The sequence below is a fragment of the Lates calcarifer genome, linkage group LG5, assembly GCF_001640805.2.
Source record: "Lates calcarifer isolate ASB-BC8 linkage group LG5, TLL_Latcal_v3, whole genome shotgun sequence".
Classification (NCBI taxonomy): domain Eukaryota; kingdom Metazoa; phylum Chordata; class Actinopteri; family Centropomidae; genus Lates; species Lates calcarifer.
In genome coordinates, this window is record NC_066837.1 from 296,179 (window position 1) to 319,287 (window position 23,109).

Genomic DNA, 23,109 nt, shown 5'->3' on the forward strand with positions numbered 1-23,109 from the left:
CTTAGCATAAAGTTTCATGTGATGATGTTTCACTGCTCAGTGCAGTAATTTTAAATTCCTGCAGTGATGACATGTTTCTGTAGTCCAGCCCTGAAGTCAGCATCAGCCTGGTTCCTCCACAAAAAGCCAATGGGATTTTTTCATTGTGTTTTGGATTATTCCAGAAAATAAACAGTGAGCAGCTAAAGTTTCTGATCCTTCAGGTTTAGTTGATCAGATCATCTTCACAGATGAACACCACTGTTCTGATGTTTGAAGCCTAAATCCAACCTCCAGAAGTAAGAAGCTAATGTTAGGCTATAAACCAACTACACCACGGTCACATGACGTCAACGTCTCCACCACTAAGCTTCCAACTGGTCATTTCATTTAGCTCTGAGCTCTTCTACAAAAGCCTTTCTTCTTAGAAAGTTAGTGAGAGTTTGAAAGAGCGTGAGTAGAAACACAACGAGGCTGTAAAGGTGGACTGGTGAGTAGATGGGTTTTCATGTTAACGTCCCCGACAACCTCTGTAGTCTCATTTAGACACTCGTTAGCAACCGCCTTTTTTAAGACACGTAAAAGCTTCAAACATCAGGAGTGGGGGATTTACTGACCGATTTCATGTCGGAGAATAAAACCTGAAAATGTCTTGAGCTTGTGTTAAAACCACAGACCTTATTTCAGATATTTAACCAGAAACACACTGACTTTGGGACGAGAGAACAGGAAGTGCTAACATGCTAACATGCTTCCTGGTTTTAGGATCATCATCACTATCACTCTGAATGAAACTTGCAGGTTTTTTATTTTACTCTGACAGTGACCATGCTGCTGAAACCTGAGACCTGAGCTCAGCAGCTTCTTTTGAAGCTTTAACAAATCTGTTCAGGTATCAACAGAGCAGTGTCGTCAGAGTAGAGGGAGATGGTGTTAGGGTTCAGGTTTATTTTAAGTGGTTTAGGAGCTCACCTTCTGGGTCCAGCAGCTTGGTGAGGCCCAGGTGTTGCTCTGCCAGGTTAAAAGCGTTCTGCAGGTTGTAGTGAGCGTTGGACTTCTTCAGTTTGTCAAAGTCGATCAGATCAGGCCTGAAGACAAACACAACAAACTTTAACTACACAACATACACAGCAGCTGTTTGACTACAGGAGGACCGTCGTCTGAGGAAGACGAAGATGTCACCTGTGTTTGTGGATGAGAGCGTTGAAGGCCATGCCGTCCCTCCAGCTGGTGGTGAAGTTGTGGATGTTCACGTTAGGATACCTGAGGACAAACAGAGTTTTTTTAGCCGCTGCTCCTAATAAACTGATCACTGGGTGTAGAATACAGAGGTGGTGGTGCAGCTCTCACCCTGCTGTCTTCATCTGACACCACAGCAGCAGAGCATCTTTAGCTGATCTCTTCTCTTTGTTGTCTTCAGTCTCCACACTGATGTCCTGGATCTGAGAACAAAAAACAGGGTCACACCTCCACCTGTCAACCCTCAACCTGTCAGTCCTCCACCTGCCTGATATATCTTTTTTCCCATCATGCATTGGCTGCAGTCAGTATAAACAGTAACTAGAAACCTGCTGCTTGGTGTGTCCAGGATAATCAGCTGTCAGCTGTAAAAATGGCCTCAATCAGACTAATCAGAAGAGTTAATAAGTCTAATCAGCCAATCAGAGTCAGCTTAGTCCATTTCTGCCCAGAAACTGCTGAATCATTACCAACCACCATCCTATCAGCACAGTTTTTAACAAGAACTTCAGAGCTCAGTTTAACATGGCAGTCTATGGGACTGTGGGTCAGCGCTCTCTGTGTTTAGAGGAGATTTATTCACAAACTGTGAGTCATGTGACAATGGGAGTCACACTGGGTGAGAAAGGACACATTTCTCTACGTCTTCATATAAAAAGTGTCTGTGTAGGTTGGAAACTGTGGGAATTAAAAGAGGTTTGAATCAGATTTTTATGGTAAAATTTTCAGAGGTGGCAGTTAGAGTGATGATGTCACACACTCAAACCCTTAACATTCCGCACAATACACACCCATTATAAACTCTGACACGGGAAAAAAAAACAAACATAAAATTTAAACTGTGATGTCGTAAAAACTGTAATAATTATCAAAAAGAAGATTAACCCAAAACAGTCTCAGGTTATGTGACCTGTTTAAAGTTTCAACCATGTTTCTATGTGAAAGTATGATGAAATAATGTGGCTCCAAAGAGGGCTGGGTTCAGTTTTTCGCGCTTTATGTCGTCATGGTTACTAAAAACGTAAGTAAAAGACGTAGCACACTATTCGCAGACTGCACGTTTTGGTGTATGTAAATTTATATGTAAGAACTTTGCACTATCAGCTGCTCTGATTGGTCGGTTTCTGCTGCAAGCTGATTGGTCGGGACATTCAGGCGCTCTGAGCTCTGTGTGAACTTGGCAGGAGAATACTCAGGGGTCAAAGGTCGATCCGGGGCTATGTGGTGTCTCCTGGACTGGGTTTCCATGACAACCGTGTAGTAAAACATGAACCACCCTGGACTTTAACCTGAGCAGGTAAATAACTGACAGAGGAGGAGGACCAATCAGAGGCCAGGGGGTAGGGCTCTGTTTGCTCTGCAGCACCTGTTACACCTGCTCAGAGTGGAAACTGTTCTGTAACTTAGATCACAGAGAAGTAAAGCGCATCACATGTCAGGTTTACTGCTGCTTCCTGTTACTGTTGCGCCAAAACATGGAGGTCAGGATGTGTTTACTGTCCTGTGGTAAAACAGGAGGAGGAGGGGCAGACAGGAGGCAGCTACAGTTTACATCAGCTGTTCTCATATTTACACTCAGTGGATTAAAATGTTTCCAGTCATTTTCAAACCTGATAAATTTATGATTTTAATCATTTGTTCACCTGTCTATGGAGTCATTGTTCAAAATTAACTTTTTATCCAGTTTTATTTCTCATTTTAAGATAGACTTTTGAGATCTTGGAGGTTGGATCTTGATCAGATCTTGGCTGTATGTTTGAACCAGATGAAGGATTTCAGTCATCTGGATCTGAAGTTCTCACAGAAACTTTGATTTTAACACTGCAGAACTTTGAACCTGAATGCCCCCTTAAGTCGGAGCAACCCCACCAACCCCAACATCAGAATCCAAAATGGCTGCTCCGCACATCAATAGTAGAGAACACTCTGCTAATGTTCCTGTTCTCACTTCTCAACTCGCAGGTGACGTCCCATTTCTGACGTGAACTGAACGCAGCACAACATTTCTGGACGTCCGACGTGTCTGCGTTGAGGCCAAGTTAAGCTAAGCTGACCAGGTGCCCGTTTACCTGGAAGCGGAGGATGATGGTCCAGATGAGGCCCAGCGTCAGGCGGTGGTTTCCGTCCACGATGTCGTGAGAGCCCATGTTCTCCAGGTGAACCCGCTGCTCCTTCAGGAACTGCAGAGCTTTGTCCACGTTCTCCAGACAGTGGATCCGCATCCGTCCTTTGGTCGGCTTCGGCTGGAGACAGAGAGGTGAGACAGAGTCAAATATTGATCATCAGGTCTGATTAATCCACACTGAGACATTAAAACTGTCAACAGAATTAACCCTGGACATCATATAACTTCCTGTCCCATCAGTTTGAGGGCAGATTTTCACAATAAAAGTGTCATGAAGGAAGAGCATGTTAAAAGCAGACCCCCCCCCCCCGGAAGCTTCAGGTCTAACACAGGATGTAGAGAGCAAGTGTCTCTCTGGACCTCAGCCAGGATACGTTATCTTATCTGAGCGTCCGAGTCCAGACTCAAGGCCAACACCTCCTCCAGCTCCACTGACACACACACACACACACACACACACACACACACACACACACACACACACACAACTTTTATGTTCTGAGAAGGAAAACAGGAAGTAGGACACACCTGGTCCAGCCCCCACACAACCCCCCACCCCCCACGCCCCCTTCACTGTTTATCTGAGTCTCGTATTGTGTCGTGTCGTATTGTGTTGTCGTGTCGTGTCGTATTGTATTGTGTCGTGTCGTATTGTGTTGTCGTGTCGTGTCGTATTGTGTTGTGTTGTGTCGTATTGTGTTGTGTCGTGTCGTATTGTGTTGTGTTGTGTTGTGTCGTATTGTGTTGTGTTGTGTTGTGTCGTATTGTGTTGTGTTGTGTCGTATTGTGTTGTGTTGTGTCCTGTCGTCGCATCATGTCGTGTCGTATTGTGTTGTGTCGTATTGTATTGTGTTGTGTCGTATTGTGTTGTGTTGTGTCCTGTCGTCGCATCATGTCGTGTCGTATTGTGTTGTGTCGTATTGTATTGTGTTGTGTCGTATTGTGTTGTGTTGTGTCCTGTCGTCGCATCATGTCGTGTCGTGTCGTATTGTGTCGTGTCGTATTGTGTTGTGTCGTATTGTGTTGTGTTGTGTTGTGTCGTATTGTGTTGTGTTGTGTTGTGTCGTGTCGTATTGTGTTGTGTTGTGTTGTGTCGTATTGGCGATGTGTTGTGTCGTGTCGTATTGTGTCGTGTCGTATTGTGTTGTGTTGTGTTGTGTCGTATTGTGTTGTGTCGTATTGTGTTGTGTTGTGTTGTGTCGTATTGTGTTGTGTCGTATTGTGTTGTGTTGTGTCGTGTCGTATTGTGTCGTGTCGTATTGTGTTGTGTTGTGTTGTGTCGTATTGTGTTGTGTCGTATTGGCGATGTGTTGTGTTGTGTCGTATTGTGTTGTGTCGTATTGTGTTGTGTGTTGTGTCGTGTCGTATTGGCGATGTGTTGTGTCGTGTCGTATTGTATTGTGTCGTATTGTGTCGTGTCGTATTGTATTGTGTTGTGTTGTATTGTGTTGTGTCGTATTGTGTTGTGTCGTATTGTGTTGTGTTGTATTGTGTTGTGTCGTTGTGTCGTGTCGTGTCGTACAACACAACACAATACAGTGTTGTGTTGTACGACACAACACAATACAGTGTTGTGTTGTACGACACAACACAATACAGTGTTGTGTTGTACTGTGTTGTGTCGTATTGTGTCATGTCGTATTGTGTCGTGTCGTGTCATCGTGTCGTGTCGTCGTGTCGTGTCGTGTCGTGTCGTGTCGTGTCGTCTCGTCGTGTCGTGTCTCCACTGACCAGCCTCTCTCCTGACAGAACCTCCAGCAGCTTGATGAGCATGCGTCCGTCCCTCAGGTCCATGTACAGGTCTGTGATCCTGCAGGAGACTCTGGACAGGTGAGAGTTCACCCACTTAGTGAAGGTCTTCTTCTGGACCGCCTCCCGCTCATCTGCGTGCACACACACACACATTAGTATGAACACAGCTGATCATCTGGTTAAGAGTTATTCTGGTGTTTGACCTTTGACCTGGTGGAAACAGGAAGTGAAAGGTAAACATGTTCAGAGAGCCAATCAGCTCTCAGAGACTGAACCATCACAATTCACCCATTACAGTGTTCAAGTACTTTCAATGCAGCGGTCTGAATCCTTCTTCCTGTCCCGTCAGAACAGGCCCCGCCCACTGACAGCACACATACTGATTATTGATTGATCAGACTCAAGCAGACAGGATGTGACTTCACAGGAAGTTCATCCATCAGGGTCCAGGACCCCGGTTCAAACCACACCTGAATCTACCAGGTTCATGTCAGACAGAGTCCCAGTCCTCCTGAGGCGTTCAGGGACCTCGGTCAAAGGCAGTATTTTATCTCAGTGACAGTGAAACAGCTGGAACAGATGTTAAACACTGATCATCAGCTCATCAAACAGATTCATGACGAGGGTCCAGTCACAGACCACTCAGTCCTGCTGAGGGACCCCTCAGGAGGCCTCCAACCACAGATTGGGAAACATCAGAAACACTCTCTGATACGACACTCTGACCTCTAACCTCTGCTGGTCTTCTTACCTTGCAGCTGTTTGAATCGACCCTCCAGCTGGTTGTAGCTGAGCTGCATCTGAGTCGAGTCGGCCGGCGCCCACTCCACCTCCATCACACACACACGCAGACACACACACACAGGTCCAGGTAAATCCAAGTCCTGATGAACTGATCAGCCCACAGACAGCATCGGCTGCAGGGTCATAGTCTCCGGTTAACGCTCAGAAAACGCAGAGATTGTCAGAATAAAAATCCCAACAAGAAAAGTTCAGCTTGGTCAGAGCTTCACTGGCGTTTCGGCTAATTTTATAAAAAAATAAATAACTTTCTCTGAGATCCTTTAAAAACTGAACTGAACTTTTCTGCCCAGAAACACGACTCCCAGCTGAAAACAGAGCAGAGAAAAACTCTGTGGAAATTTAAAGTTTAGTTTTTTGATTAAAGAACAAAACAAACTTTAAATCCACCGGTTTTCAAACCAGAGAAAAATCTGGTCTGGAAAAATCTGGTCTGAGACAGAGAAACGTCCTCGTGTTTCAGGAGGTGAAAGAAACGAGTCCAGAGGTCAGAGTGACGACGAGTGTCTGAGTGTGTTTCTGTGTGTGTGTGTGTGTTTCCGGCCCTGCCCAGCTCTCGAAGCAAGGCATCAGCAGCTTCACGCCGCTCATTCTTCTTCTGCTGCTGATTTTCCTGCTGCTGCTGACTGATTGTTCTCTGTTTCCCTCCACAACACACACACACACACTCCCCAAAGGATACACTGTTAAAAATGAGAGTGTGAGATTCCTCCCTGTTTCAGCGTCAGTAGTTAAATAAACAAACTGAGGACTTCGCCTCGTTTTTATAGTTTCAGACTAAAGTCTGTGTGAACAGTGAAGAGCTGATATAATCATTGATCAGTTATTATCCTGCAGCTCTTAGAACCAGAAACTGTTACCAACAATATTTTGCCCTGAGTTTCTCCTCTCAGGCTGCAGACAGAGCCTGAGGGGAGAAACAACAAGATATGAAAACCTCATGTCAGAATTATCCTGAACAAAATGATCGAGATTAACAATATTATTATTATTATTATTATTATTATTATTATTATTATTATTGTGATAATCATGAAAACCTGCTTTAACCTTTTAAAATGGCTCCAAAACACTCAACTCACTTTACATTACATCTGATAAGAAACAAATATTTTGACTTTATCACAGAGGGGAAGCGTCTTTGTCACGACTTGGCAGGAAAAACACTTCATCTCCTGCATGTTTTTCTTTCCTTCTTTTTTAAATTAAAAACAGTTTTAGAGTTTCTGTTCTGCTGAAAGAGCCTGAAATCAAAGATACATCAAACCAAACAGATATTCATCACCTACCACACGGATAGGTGACGTGCATTACTTTGGAATATCAGTCCTCACTTCGTCAAAATATGTCCAACATATGTCCAACATATGTCTGTTCCATTTAAGATTGATTTAAATGTGAGTCAGATTATTTCACTGGTTTATATTTAGATGTTTTAAAACTAGACTGCTCAGGGACCTGTCATTTTTTACAGTGTAGAGTGGGACTGGGTGGGGGTGGGGGGTTAATAATCAGCCAATGGTGTTGCAGCTCAATAATGATGTCATGAGGGGTGTGTGTGTGTGGGGGGGTGCTTCCCTCCATTGTTCGTTCACATTCCTGACTGAAGGAGAGGAAACAGGAAACAAACATCCTGCACACACACACACACACACACACACAGTTGTATCTTTGTGAGGACGCTCCCTGACACTCTGCAGTCCCTGGTCTCTGAGCCTCAGCCCGAACCTCATTCTGACCTGGACCCTAAAACTAGGTCTTAACCCTCAAACAGACTCTCTGGTCCTTTCAGAGTGAGGACTTTCTAAAATGTCCTCCCAAAGTATAATTATGACCCAGTCCTCATAAGGATAGTCATACAAATTCACATACACTCTGCCCTGGTTGAATCATCAGATGAACTGAGTTTTAAAATTTCTGCTCCTTTAACAGAAGGTCAGAGCCACCAGAGACCTGAGGATATAAAAATCAACTACAACTCCCAAGGTGCATCTGGTTAAACAAACAGCCAATCACAGAGCTTCATGTTCTGTTGTTTCTCCAAAGCAACAACCTGCAGAATTAATCCCAGCTGGTCTGGATCCAGGTCAGGGTCTCGTATCAGACTGACACGGTGTGATGTGGAGACCTGAATCCTGCAGACTGGGACTTCACAGAGACAGGAGACTTTCTTTCTTTACATGTTAATTTTTTAAACATGGAGCTTTAAATAACCACCTCTTATCCATCTTAAACACACTGCTAACCATCTAGCAACCACCCTGTAACCAACTTAGCAACCACTCGTTAGCCAGTTAGCAACCACCTAGCAACTACTCTTACACATAACAACCACTGTAAACATTTAGTAACCACTCTATAACCACTTAGCAACCACACTGTAGCTCCCTAGCAACCGCCTGACAACCTCCTCAAACACCTGTGCAACCACGAAATGACACCCTCAGACTTCAACCCAAACCCCATCTCTGGTTCCTGAGCTGAGAAGACTCTGTGGGGTTTACAGGTTTCAGAGAGGACTCAGATTTCAGTTTGTTCTGGTCTCTGGATGATTCCTGTCACACACTGTGAGTTTGTTCTGCAGGAATCGAACCTGTGAGCGTCACAGCTCAGAGCTGACCGTCAGCTGATGATGACCTTAGAGTCAAAACATGCAGAGAAATCACATTAACTGAGTCAGTGAGTCAGCAGAGCACCGAGCATGCTGGGAGTCTGACAACACCCCTTCACAATAAAAGACCTGTATGTCTCAAACTGCAGAGGAACTCTAACTGTGGACAGAGATTTCATATTAAGAGTCCTCCTCCTCATTCTCTCCATCTTAAAGCCCTCTGTTCTTCCTCCTCCTCTTCCTCCAGAGGAATGCAGTAAAAACAGAGTCATCTGATCATCACCAGAAACTAAACTGATCCCTGATCTGTTTCAGACTCGTCTGTGTTTATCCTCAGAGTCAGAATCTGTCAGACCTTCACCATCACCATGTTGTGACCTGAGCTGACTGAAGCCTTCGAGGCAGATCTGTGGTTTGGTTCAGTATAAATGAATCACATTGTTCGGCATCGAACACAGACTCATCTCTTCAAGATGCTGCAGTGCTGTCTCTCCCTCGTCACAGTGAAAACAGCAGAATGACTCTGAACAGTTTGTTGGACTCAGATCTGTTCAAACAACACAGACTCAGCACTGCAGCATCTGGAAAACAGGAGAGACTCAGAGAAGCTGGACCAGGGAACAGGATTTTAGTTGGTTGTGACATCAGACTGAAGAAGACAATACTTTAAACTGAACAGCCAAACATCAGACTGTTTGTTAAAGGGGATCTCTGTGAGGAGGCAGAATCTGACTTCTGACCTGCTGCGTTTACATGTTTTATGGTGACCTGATCACCTGCGTGGTTACCTGCGGAACCTGGGTTCTCTGAGGAAACGTTAACACTGTCAGACCTCAGTTTGTCATAGTTACACAGTCCCTGTTTTGTTTTTTTCTCAGACATCAGAATTTCCCAGCATCTGTGAACCCAACATCAGCACCTGTTCTCCTCCGTCCAATCAGATGCCACAATCAGACAGAAACATTAAACATCTCCATTGTTTTCAGTCTGTGTCAGTTCATGTTGTCATTGCCTGTAACGCACTGTGACATTTAAAGTGGACTGAGTTAAGGTGGACTGCATTAAGGCAGTCTGGCTCTTACCTGCGAGCGCCTTGATGCGGGAGCGTTCAAAGAGTCGTGCCGAGCTATTCTCGTTGTCCCAGTCATCGTCCCAGCGGTTGTTGACCGTGTCGTTGCTGCTGCTGTACTGCTGCTGCAGCTCCATGTGGTCGTACTCGGCGGCCACCGTCGTCATCATGACCTTTCACCTCAGACACGCCTCGATATCAGCGGGGACACGTCCACATCGGCAGCTTCAGGCCGAGACCTGCGAGGACACAGAGAGAGACAGGAAGCTCGGGGTTATTACTCATTCTGTTTAAACTGGTGCAACTTTATTCAATCACAACCATAACAGTTTGCAGATGGAAACTGTTAGCCTAGCTTAGCACAAAGACTGGGAGTGGGGGGAAACTGTTAGCCTCTTTTGTTTTAACAGAACAGAGACAGAACATAAAATCTACTCAGGCTGTAACTAACTATTGTTTTATTGATCAGTTAATCAGCTGATTAGTTTTTGTTTGAATAATTATTGGATGTAAGAAAAGTCAAGAGTGACGTTTTCAGATTCAGTGACTGAGTCAGAAAACAGAAGCTGGAACAAGTGGATGAAAATAGTTTCTGTTGATTAATTTTTCAGACGATCGACTGATCAATAATCATCTATAACTTCTCTCTGGCACAGAGAGCTTTAAACCACCTGCATCTCATTCACTGACAGATGCTGTAGCAACATAAGCTCCAGATGTGGAGGTTAAATCAGGCTTCAGTTTGTTTTCAGTTTGTTTTTTCCTTGAATTCATTGAAAAACTAAATATTATTTTACTTTACTACAGACGTCCCCAATAGAAACTGATGAGTAGATCTCAGGTGACGTCAGACTGCAGCAGCAGCAGTGAGCTCAGAGCTCCCCCTGCTGGGCTCTACACAACACTACAACAACAACAACAACACAATACACAACTGGCACACACACACTTTGACAGACTGAAACTCTGGTCCTGTTTCACAGAACACGGTGGTTCAAGCTCTGGTCCTCACAGAGACAGGACGTCAGACACTGACAAGAACAAACACAAACAGGAAATGGAAGAAGAAACCACAGAGTAAAAATCAAAATGGCGGCTTCCACGCAGGAAGAGGACGATACGTGTCACACTGAGTTTAAATCTCTCTGACATGACCGGGAACCTTTACGTCTGGATGTCAGTGTAACTCAGCAGCAGAGGATCATGGGTAATGAGTGGATGTTTTCAGGAAGTGAAGAGAGTGATGGAGCCATTAGAGCACTCAGAGGCGTCCTGAGGGACACAGGCCATTAACACAACACTTCCCATAATCCTCTGCTGCAGGACGGAGACAGATCAATGAACAGTCTGAGAGTCGCCAGGTCAGAGGTCAGAGGTCACAGCAGAGAAAAAATGTTCTCTTTAAATGACCCAGATTCAGCTGAAAGGGGGGGTGGGGCAGGAAGTGTTAGTGTCCCCCGCCCTCTCCCTCTGGGTTTGTGTCTGTTTGAGTTTACGTCATTCCACATTCCCCAAACATGACGAACACCCCCATCCCCCCACCCCTGACAGGAAGTCACTGCACAGACTAACAGCCCCCCCCCCAAAAAATCAATACTGTAACACTCAAACTACAGTGAACAGTTTGTTAAAGCAAAGTTCAGGAAAACCTGAACAGAAACAAAAATCTGATTTCATTTCATCGGAAATCATTTTCACCAAAAATAACCACAAAACAAACAAACAAACAAAAAACAGAGATTTGGTGACTGTTTTCTGACTGTTCAAAAATGTTTTAATTCATTCCCCTAGGCTAGCTTAGCACAAAGACTGGGAACAGGTGGAAACTGTTAGCCTAGCTTAGCACAACAGTGTTAGCGCATGGACTGTTGAATATTAAATATCATCTATTTTAATTACCATTTAAACATTTAAATATTTTTTAAAAACTATAATAGCAAAAATTCTTCAACATTTTCACATTTTATTAGATAATTTTAGAGCAAACTAATAAACAAACAGAAAGAAACAGTTGATATGAAGTAAAAAGGCCGTGAGCAGATTTACACACAAACACTCATCAGAACAGACGCCCCCCCAACAACTCTAACACATTTGTTAAATATATAGTGGAGGGTGTGTGTGTGTGTGTGTGTGTGTGTGTGTGTTGGTGGGGTGTTGTTGAACAAATGGTTCCAACTCCTGAAATACCATCAAACATTCCTCTGAGCCCGACAGCTGAGGAAACAACACACACACACACACACACACACACAGTCTTTGTTGGCATCATAAGACCCATGATGTGAGTAATACATGACACACACACAGAGGGCAGCAGGTGTGTGTCACCTGTCTCAGCAGCAGCTGTCTCATTGGACCAAACGGTCGTGTTAACATGTTAGGAATGTGTCTGCAGGACAAACCACCAGCACCAAGCTAGCGCTGTTAGCCACATCAGGTCATGTGACTTCCAGCTGATTTCACAGAGCCGATATTTTTTCTGATAGACAACAACAACAACAACAACAACAGATCTTCCTTTATCTCAGGACAGATGACGACGTTAGAGACGAGGAGTGGGCGGTTTGTCTTCAGCAGAGTGAACAGAGCAGAGTTATTGGATTAATGAACACACAGTCATTTCCTGGTTAGATGACCCCACCCTGCAGCTCCATCACTGATCTCTGGTCAGTACAAACAGTTCTGCTGAATCACAGCGAAACACAACAGCTGCAACAACCGGCTGATTCACTGAGAATCGTGAGAATCTGCTGCTTGTCTTGGCCTGACACGATAAATAGATTTGAAATTTAACAGGACATTTGGTGATGTCGTCTCCTGCTGCCGGACGTTACGACCATTAATCAGTTAGTGCAGAAAATAATCATTACTGACTAACAGGGGTGTGACGATACACTCAGCTCCTTCAACGATGAAATATAAGACTGGAAAGAATCTTTTATTTGACTGAAGGTCAGAAACACTGCATGTCACTTCTAACCGAAGCTGTGATAATAGTCTTATTTTTTAAGTGCAAACAATCAAACAATAATCAAAGTACAACTCAACACTGCGCAAACCGATACCACATGTTTCTTCAGCATGAGCTGGTCTCAGTTTGGACTGAGATATGTTCATGTTCTTGCTGCTCGTGTTGCCGCGGTGTAAGACTCTGTTCTCTGATCCTGTTTGAGTTCCTAAAATGTTCCCACACAAACTAATTTAACAGTGGCAGGTGTATCCTCAATGCTCATTCCCTCGGTCATGCTAGTTGCAGCTGGATACAGTTTTTCACCCCAACAAGAAATATCGTGATCTTGTCCCGTCTCACAGTTTGATGATCTGACTCTCCACCTCATCACACCAAACAAATCGATGGTTTGGTTACGAAAAGTCTGACACGGACCAGAACCAGTCCCCACAACAGACTGAAACACCACAAACCTCTTCCACCACCTACACAAGAACCATGTCAGAGTCTGGAGAGAGTTTACGACTGAGAAAAGAGGAACATGTACTGTGTTGTTATCGAGACATTAGATTTTGGTCATATCGGACAAACCCACATAAAGGCAGAGAAAAGGAACTTCAGCAGCAGCGTGATTGACGTCCTGTTACATAAATTTGTATAAAGCAAGTTTCCTTCCTCTTATCCAGGGTGGGGTCATGGTGGCAGCAGACTAACTCTCTCCACAGCAGTGTTTCCAGACCAGATGGGACATATAATCCCTCCAGAGATTTCTGGGTCTACCCCAGGGTCTCCTTCCAGTTGGACGTGCCTAGAAAACCTCCAGAGGAAGGAGTCCAGGAGGATCCCAATCAGAACCTGGAACCACCTCAACTGATAACCAACAGAGGAAACTCATCTCAGCTGCTTCTATCAACGATCTCATTCTTTCAGTCTCTAAAAACTCTGGATGAAGTATCTGAACACAGGTAATATCATCCAAGAGTTTTTACTGTGATCGACGGACAGAGAATTTCTTAATACAAACTACTGTTTGACATTTAATCTCCTCTGACCTGAGAGAAGAGTAAAAATAAGAATCAACTGGTGTGAACAAAATCTGAACAAATGGCAGATACGAAGAAAAACAATCTGTCACTTTCTTTTTGAAGCTTCGACTCCATCATGACCGTGAGCTGAACTGAAAGTTATCCACACCCCCACACATGTAAACAAACTGGCCTGACTGGATGAAGATGGCGTCCCAGGTGTAGATTCAGGTCCAGACAGGACAGGTTCAGATTCAGAGATTAGTGTTTGAAATGATCCTCGTCAATGATTCGTCCTCGTTTCTCTACAGTGGAGGTGGAAAGTTGACACAAGCCACAGCCGGTACATTAAATTGTTGAAATGATCCTTTAATTGGAGTTACACAGACTCTACTTGTTTTACTGCCAAACTCATTATAACAGCAGTTTGTCTCAGCTCTCTCAGAACAGATATACAGTTATATAACAGCTGTTGTTGCTCCTGCCGTCCTCCAGTGTCCTCGCTGCTTCTTGTTTTTCTAAACTTTATGAGCAGGATATGAAAAACGCAGCCTCTCGTGAAGCTTCAGCAGCTTCTCAGACATTTATACAGGGAGCAAAGTTTACCTCAACCTGCAGGGAAACATCTCTGTGGGTGTTTCTCTGAAGTCTCCAGCTGTGAGAGGAGGTTCGTCTCTCTGATTCAGGCTCAGGCAGAAACAGTTTTTCACCACCGACAACAAACTCCAGGTCTGAGAGCAGCTTCCTCTGGAGGACTGGTGCATTAATAACCTAGCTGAAATCCCTGTCAGCCTCATGGTGAGATGTTAACGAGGGTCAGCCGAGGCGAGCTCAGGACACTGACCCATCCTCGTCTTACAGTTCTGGGAGGAGACAGACTGAAATGTCCTCGACACATTGGACAGAGTTTCACTGAGAGACTGAACGTAAACTGAACTTTTGGTTGTTTAGAGGAAAAACTCCACAGGGAGCTTCAGCTCATCTGTTTACAACCATCAGACATTTGGCTGTTTATTTAGTCCAACAGCAAACCAGAGAAACAGAACGTTCTCAGAGCAGTGAGGATGAAACCAGCTGATGTTGGACGAATCGTCTTCGATCGATTAATGGACTCAACAATAATCAATCAGAAACAGCTGATGGAAACAAAGATGTTGTTACAATCAGATCCATTAGAAAAGATTCATCTGAAATATTATCGACCGCTCACAGAGGAGAACCTACCTGTGAGAACGTTCCTGTTTCAATATTTCCTGAAACTTTCCTCAAATGTTCCAGATATATTGATCCATTTAAAGACCACTCCCTGAAGACAGAACATCATGTCCTCTCACGGTTACATTGATACTACTGTGTTGTCTGTGGTCTTTCTTTAAAGGAGAACATCTGGAGAACAGGTGAAGCTGATGTTACAGTAAGAACACACAAGAACATTTCCTGAAGTAACAATAAGAGGACGTTCTACAGAGACTCTATGAGAACATTCTCTGTAAACTCAAACCTACGAGGAACCTTTTGGAAATATTAGGATTCTCTTAACCAAACCAAACACTGCAGACTAAAACAGTTCTCAACATGTATCTACGAGACGTTTCAGACGTTAGAAGATGGGACACAGAAACTTTCAAGGAACATATTCAAGGGAACTTAAGGAGAACATTATATTAAAGGAGTGTTTGGGTTCTCTCACAACCAAATATAGTTCTCCGACAGGAACCTACAGAACCCAGATTCCTTCTCAAGAACATTTCTGTCTGCAAAGGTTCTATGTGGTGAAGGTAGTGTCCTCTATGACGTTCTTTAACATCAGAACAACAACGCAGACTAGAACCTTCAAAGAACATTTTCCACACATTGGATCGAGAACCTCTAACAGGAACCCTGAGAGAGCATTCCCTTACAGCATGTATGAGACGACGAGAGAACGTTCTCCAAAGAATTTCTGGGAACATTTGTTGAAATTTGAGAGAACAGAACAACATGTGAACAATTCTGGAACATTATGAGAACAACAACTAAATATTGTTGACAGAGAGTTCCCTAAAGTATTCCTGTAAAAGTATACTGGGATGCTATTTTAACAGAATGTTTCAAAGTAGAACCTTTAAGGAACTAATGTTCTGTAGAGGTAAATCTACAGAGCAACTGTCAAAGTTCCCATGTTCTATCATGTTCTATCATGGGAACTTTAAGGGAACGTAAAGCCTAGAGCGTTATAAGATTGCTGAAAAACATTCACAGAATGTTTCTACAGCCAAATATTGTTGGTTGAAGTTTCCTACATTGATTTTAGTTTTAGTTTTTAATCGTTAACGTTCTTGTTGGTTAAAAACAACACTCGGGATGTTCTTTAAATGTTGGAACATTTGAACCGTTCTACGTTACACAATCCCAGAGCTGAGGGGTGGGGTGGGGGGTCATTAGACCTCGTCCTGGTCCCTGTTGGACTGGACCCGGCCCTGTTTGACAACATAACGGTCCTGTAGAGTTACAGAGCTCCGGGGGGGGGGGTAATGTTTGTGTCTGGAAAAACGTTCCCGCAACGTTTCCTGACGTTTCCAAACCCCGTCAGAGAGACACGGAGGCCTCCTCCTCCAGCCGCTGCTTTCCAGTATTTTCCGCCGCTGTGAGGTTAACTGCGCACCGGCCTGCAGAGCCGCTCAGAGCCGGGGGACAGCTGCCGGAGGCCGGACACTGTCCCGCTCATCACACCGCTACAAACACCCGCAAAATGTGCGCGTTAATGTCGCTGTTTATTGTCCTGAATTCACACATTAACACACATTAACACACACACACACACACACACACACACACCTCCTCCTCCTCCTCCTCCTCCCGCAGCCACGCCTGTTTTTGCGTCCATGCATGGCGCACCGTTATTATCCTCCATCCTCCTCCCAGACTAATGGCTGCTGGCGGGGCGGGGGGACGAGCAGCGGACATGCGGGCTGAGAGGCGCCGCGGCTCGGCTGCGGGGAGCGGATGGGGGCCGGGGAGCAAAGGAGCGGGGCCTGCGGAGGCTCTGCGCCGCGGACCGGAGCCCAAAGTCCGGGCAGCGGGATCAGCCGAGTCTCCTCCGACATGAAGCGAAGTTTGCGGAGGATCAGAGGCTCCGGGAGTCCCCCCCCCTCCTCCCTCCTCCCTCCAATCACAGCAACAATAGAGACAGTAGAAACAGCAGATAGAGTAGAAACAGAGAGGAGGCGGCTCACCTGCTCAGAGGATCCAACGCAGGCTCCAAAGTTGAGCGGAGATGAAGACGAGTCGGACGCGGAGCGGACGGAGCGACGGACCGAGAGACAGACGGAGGAGCTGCTGCTGCTGCTGCTGCAGGGAATGACGGGAAAGAATCCGCACTGCCCCCCCCCACACACACACTCCTCCTCCTCCTCCTCCTCCCTCCTCCCTCCTGCATCAGTGCGGGTCTGACCGGGTCCGGATCAGACTCAGATCCTGGCCTTCATCTTTTTTTTATTTTATTTATCTGATTTTAAAGCTCGTGTTGCGTTCAGTGACCTGTCTGAATTCTTCATAAACATCTTTGAGAAAACAACAGGAGCAGGGTGAGCTCCTGTCAGCGCCCCCTGCAGGCCGCTCCGCTCCGTCCTGAGGGGGGCGCTGCAGGACAGAGGTCATTAACATATGAGGCGTTCAGGTTCATCCTCTGGAGAGCAGGACAAACAGCTGACATCGCTGAGCTTAGTCATTTATAACAGATTGATCAATCAGATCTTCTTCCATCATTTTTATATTTCTGTTCTAGTTTATTCATCAGTTTCATTCGATAAAGTGACATTAAAACTCTTTCAGTTTGAACTCGCTGAGCTGATCAGGATGTTTCTGGTGATGAGATCTGAAAAGGGTCAAAAATACCAGATGGAGGCTCTGACCTCTGACCTCTGTGGGCCCACTCAGTGTGTGGAGGGTGAAACTGGGACACAGCCTGTCTCTGTGTTTGACCTTCAACAGGAAGTGATGTCACAGAGTGGGTGTGGTCAGAGTTAATAATGAATGAGTTTAATGGACCTGCAGTCATTGACATCAGTCACTGTTCTGAAGATCAAACAGAATTCACTGTAACAGCTGCTGAGGCTCATGGGAACTGTAGTCCTCTGACAGAGGAACCTGAACAGATTGAGGAGCTGGACCTGCTGGTCTGGATCGGGGGGGCGGTCGATACGAACATGGAGACATGTTGTGTAAAGTGATGTGAGCTGAGAGTCAGCACTCAGCCCATTACAGCCTGATGGAGCTGTAATGACCTCTGATGGAAACACTCCGCTCTAATAAGAAGCTGTGATTGGATAAAACCTTCTGACCTCACCTGAGAGCTCCGACTGCTTCAGCTCTGTCTGGAAAACCTTTAAACTGACGACGTCTCTGAGTCCCAGAGGACAGAGAAACACTCTGTCATCAGGATTAAAGGGCCAGTTCACACAACAACAACAACAGCAACAACAACTACAACAGCAACAACAACAGCAGCAACAACAACAAAAGCATGTTTCCCAGGTTTATCTTTGAAACAGTTGAAGATCTCAGCTCAGTTCCTGACTCCTGTGTTGGATCTAGTTTCCTCAGTTCTGATCTTTAACAGAACTACAGGCCTCTGAGCCGAGGACTCACCTGGAGGATCTGGATCAGGTGTTCTCAGGTCAGGACAGTCAGGTCTCTGAAACCAGGATCTAGACAGTCAGAGACCAGTGCACATGAACAAACTCACTGACTTGTTAATGACTGATGGACTGGTGACAGGAAATGAGAGACATAACAGAGATAAATCAAAATAAAACGACACCCTTTAACATCTGTTTCCTCTTCATCACTGGTTGAACTGGTCACAGCTGGTGAACCAGTTCAACCAGTTAGAGGTCTGGACCCCTCAGGTTTATCACCCAACCCCTCTGAGGGTCCTGACCCTCAGATTAGGAACCACCACTGTAACCCATCATCCAGTAGATGGTAAATGGACTTCACTTCACAGCAGCAGTTTTCTGGTCCTATCGACCACTCAAAGCACTTTACATTCCCTCTCATTCATACAGCTCTTGTTGCCTTGTTGACGTCACATTTCAGGATTGCTGCTTCTTATACTTCACTTTACTGAACTCAGTCCTTTCGTCCTCGTTAGTCGACACAACAAAATCATAACGCTCTTAACAGTGTCAAAACAAGACGGTGGGATTCTCTGTGAAAAACCTGATCAGAGTTTATGGTTGAAACTTGTTGGTGTATTTGTGTTTCTTCTCTGATCGACCTGCTGTTGTCCTGGTCCAAGAGTCTGGATCCAGGCGTGGACTCGACATCTGAGCGTCAGAGAACAGAGCAGCAACTCGTTTCCACACTTTTATTAAAGTTTGTGTTAAATAGAAGAGAACAGAGATGGATCACAGACCGCCAGGAAAATAAACTCAACTTTTCATCACAGAGAAAAGAGGCGAGAGCGACAAGTGGCTGTCAGAAGTCCAACCACTCCGTCATGTAGATGCAGTTGGACGGAGAGATCTCTCCTCCCTCGTGACAGTCGTCAAACACCTGAGGAAACAGAGCAGGTGGTCAGAACTCCGGCAGGTAAAAACCCGCCTCTGGTCGTCTGATAAAAACGGTCTTTTACCGGGCAGAGTCCGCAGGGTGTCTTGACGAGGCCTGTGGGCTGGATGATGGGATTGACTCCGCGGTACAGCTTCATCTGTCCGTCCACGCTGCCCACTGTCCCCTCCTTGGCGGCGATGACGGTCATCTCCACCTTCCCGTCGTAGATGAGTGTGTTCAGGATGGTCTCGATGTCATCCATGGACAGATCCACCTGTGAACACCTGTCTGTCAAACTCAGCAGGAACCAAACTCATGTCTGACTGCGGCTACAGACACTGAGTTATGTGCAGGTGATTACAGAGATGTGTGACTGGCTGATGTGAAGTGTGTGATGTCATGGGGGGGGGGGGCGGAGCTACGGGAGCATCACCTTGCTGATTCCCAGCTCACAGATGTATTTCCAGACTTCATGTGAGGTGGCGAAGGAGCTGTTCCTCTGAACCATGGGACTCTGTTTACTGTCCCTCGCTGCTTCAGCCTGTACACAAACAAACAAACAAACAAACAAACAAACAGAGTCAGGATCATGTGATCTGGACTGTCACAAAGTCCTCAGATCTTTAAACCCTTGTGATTCAGGATCAGTTTGACGCTGCTGCCACCTGCTGGTCTGAGACATGATCTCAGCTTTTCACAGTTGAGATCATCTGAGTCAGGACTGAAGAGATGGAAAGATGGAAGTTTCCATGTTTTCCTGTCCCCTGAACTCTCCCTCTCTGAGGGTGTCAGAACGTCTACGGTGGCCTAAATATTTTCTTCCTGTTATTGGGCTGGTTTTTGTGAACTGGTTTCATTTCAGCTCAGTGAGAGTCTGTGGTGTTTTGTTGTCATTTACGACACAAGAAAATCCTCAACCATCTCCAATTGTTATACATGAAAGGCTCCTGTACAGAGCCTTTGTTTGGTTCAGTTTGTCTGTTCTTGGCTCCTGCAGAAACATGGTGGACTCTGTGGAGGAGGAGCTGCCCCCTCTGTAGATAGAAACTGCTCAAGGTCAAACATCACAGCTGATTTTCAGCTGAAACTTCAGCTGCTGTCACTTTTTACTCTTTAAACTTCAGTGACAAACATTCAGCTCACACAGCCTGTTTCTACTGAAACTCAACACATGAGATTATGTGACTGTTCAGCTGCTTCTGATCACTGATCAATAATAATCAGAATGACAGAGGGACACTCAGAGGTTTAAATTAAGTTTTTTTGTACCTTGCTCTGCAGGAACTTGAAGCACTGTTGGTTGAGGACTTCGACGAACTCGGACTCGAAGTCCTGGTCGCTGTACCAAGCTCCGCCCGTCACTGAGCGATCCGGCTGCAGGTTGTACAGCATGTACACCTTCTTCTTAGATGCCTGCACAACAACAGACACACAACCGTCAGGAGAGAAGCTGGAATCTCCACAGATCCTCAGTTACGGTGGTTTAGTGTCGGACTCACGGCCACAGATTTCACAGCTTTGATGAGCTTCTTAGACTCCAGGTTCTTCAGGATCTTGTTGATCTCAGTCAGAGGGAGGTTACTCTTGAAGCGGATGTCTCTGCTCCAGATCCCTGCAGCAGCAACAACAACAACACACTGTGTAAGAACTGTGAACATGTGTAGAAACATCAGGTAGCAATGGTCTGTTACCTTTGTTTCCTGCGTCCTCGATGATCTGATAAACCAGCTTCTCCTGGTTGTCTGAACCTTTCATCTTACTGGGACAGAAGAAACCAGAACAGGGTCAGGTTCAGATCAGGTCAGACCAGAAGACAGCACGTTTGATAAATGATCAAAAAGAAATGAGACACAAACAGCAGCAGGGAAAACTGGATTAAAGGTTGGCGAGTGAAGAAAAACAGTGATGGAGAAGATGAAGTCATTTATATTTTAGTAAACAGTGACATTTCCTGGTTTCGTGTTTGTGAATGTCTCATCCTGGTCTCCTGACTCTGAACAACCTCTGGTCCTGGTTTTCTGATGACCTGGATGTGCTGGAACCAGGTTCAGATCAGTTCTGGTTTTTTCCCTGTCAGCGATCTCTAGTGGACAAACCGAGACTCTGTTTCTAAACTGGCTCGGGGTCGATGTTAAAGCTGCGATCAGATGTCACGATGGTCGTTCACATCCCTGTGTGTTGTCAGGGAAACCAACAGGTCGTCACTGTTCTTCTATTCTAAGACCTGTGACGTTCAGATTCAGATCCGACAATGGAAACTGTCGACCACGACAACATCGTGTCACAGTCGGACTGAGCTGGACCAAATATCTGAAATATAAGACAACCTCCATTTTTAAACTGACAGAAATGTCTCCTTATTCTACAGCCGGTACACAGGACACCGAATACGAGAATAACAAGGAACAAAACACTGTGAGGAGCAAGAGATTTTATTGTTTTAGACCAAAAGGGAAAAAATGAAAACTCTAAGATCTGAGTTTGTTTTCATCCTCAGATCTATCGAACCGAATCCTGAGCTGGTCGAATCGTTCCACCCCCAGCTGCTGTTTGTGTAGCTATGGCGACACCAGGTGTGTGCAGTGTTTACCTGGCGCTCTGAGTGTCCTTCAGTCTGTACAGGAGGCCTGAGCTGTTCCTCAGCAGGTCCAGCTGACCCTGGAACAGGAGACAGAACACAATCAGACCGGCTGACATCATCAATCACTGATCAATAAGACTGGTTACAGTCTGATCTGAGAGGGAGGTGGCGTCATCGCCAGACTGACCAATGAGAGCAGCTTGTTGATGGCCATGGCTCTCTGCTGAGGCTCCAGGTGAGGCAGGTCGTTCTGGATCACCTGGTCTGTTATACCGTGAGGAAACTGCTGACACAGTTCTTTGATCCTGCAACACAAACACACACACACACACACAGAAATGATCTGATACTGTTCTGATAATCGATTAGTAGTTTTGAGTGACTTTAAATTTTCTGAGAAACTGTGACGATCAATCGTATTGATCATCAGTAAATATTGTTTTGGCTTCAGACTTTTTAAACTGATAATATTAATGTTATTTTATTAATCTGTTTCTGCTGCAGCTGATAATTCTTCTCATTATTATTTATTATTATCATTTAATATTCGGTCAGTAAAATGTCAGTAAAGAGTGAAAACAGAGTCAAAGTTCACTCAGCGTCCAAACACTGAGAACTAAACCTGAACACCTGAACCTGAATCTTTCTGTTGGTCCGTGTCAGTCCACGACATAGCCAAACTCGGTTTAAAATAAGCTCGATTAACAGCTAAATCACTTCTTTACTGGACTGACTGGGTCATGAAACACGAGTCGAGGTTGTTTGAAATTAAAAAGACAAATATTTCAGTTCGGCAACACATTCAAAACTCCAACCTAAACTTTATTCAGTAAAATACCAATTTATAAGCAGAAATCTTGTGATGCTGAGAGGCTCTTCCTTCATCAACATGGCGCCGTTAAAGATCAGAAAATGTTCAGATTTAGGTGAAATAAACTACACTTAATTCGCTGAATGCAGCCGAATTGACAGTAACATCTCCACGGTTCAGACAGTGTATTTTCGGGGCATGTGTCCTCTGTGTCTGATTATAACCGTATAACCGCATAAATCTGTCAGGATTCAGACGGAGTTCGGCTCTCTGAGTAAACAGCACCGTGGCTAAGCGGCAACTCCCGCTGCCGTTGCCCGACTAACCTGTTCTCCACCTCGGCAGGATCCGAGAGGTTTGTCTCCTTCTTCACTTTGACTTCAGCCATTTTCATTAAACTCTGTTGTTTCTACTTTCCTGTCTGAGCCGCTGTTTGTTAGCCTGTTAGCCTGTTAGCTAACGTTGTCAGACGTGCTAGCTCAGGGTCCTGAAGACATCGGGGGCGACCTAAAAGCTGCCTGTTTAAAAAATACCTGAAAGTGCTATAAATAAAATAAAATAAAATAAAAAGATAAAAATCCTTCGTGTGTGTGTTTTTTTTAATTATTTATGAAATTAAGGAGGAAAA

At 45.0% G+C, this 23,109-nt stretch overlaps 2 protein-coding genes across 3 annotated transcripts in view; both read right to left on the reverse strand.

The window, feature by feature from the left end:
- The window catches only part of LOC108882265 (spectrin beta chain, non-erythrocytic 1), a 33,911-nt gene extending 16,992 nt beyond the window's left edge, over positions 1-16,919 (reverse strand). The window contains exons 1-7 of one of the 2 annotated variants that reach the window (XM_018674672.2): positions 16,770-16,919; positions 9,590-9,815; positions 5,075-5,226; positions 3,288-3,461; positions 1,330-1,421; positions 1,162-1,242; positions 952-1,067 (exon numbers count right to left, since the gene is read on the reverse strand). In XM_018674672.2, the coding sequence (XP_018530188.1) occupies positions 952-1,067; positions 1,162-1,242; positions 1,330-1,421; positions 3,288-3,461; positions 5,075-5,226; positions 9,590-9,746 (772 nt within the window). In that variant the 5' untranslated portion in view covers positions 9,747-9,815; positions 16,770-16,919. Of the gene's footprint in view, positions 1-951; positions 1,068-1,161; positions 1,243-1,329; positions 1,422-3,287; positions 3,462-5,074; positions 5,227-5,846; positions 6,493-9,589; positions 9,816-16,769 lie in introns of those variants that run through there. The other variant, XM_018674673.2, reaches the window with a different exon arrangement.
- A 1,971-nt stretch (positions 16,920-18,890) lies between these two features.
- Positions 18,891-23,000, reverse strand: polr3f (polymerase (RNA) III (DNA directed) polypeptide F). The gene is made up of 9 exons (XM_018674750.2): positions 22,808-23,000; positions 21,858-21,975; positions 21,680-21,747; positions 20,781-20,848; positions 20,589-20,701; positions 20,359-20,502; positions 19,523-19,630; positions 19,172-19,363; positions 18,891-19,092 (listed from the first exon to the last, which is right to left on the reverse strand). Exons 1-9 carry the CDS (start codon positions 22,873-22,875, stop codon positions 19,015-19,017), a joined length of 957 nt encoding a protein of 318 aa, XP_018530266.1. The 5' UTR covers positions 22,876-23,000; the 3' UTR covers positions 18,891-19,014.
- Positions 23,001-23,109: the final 109 nt, after the last annotated feature.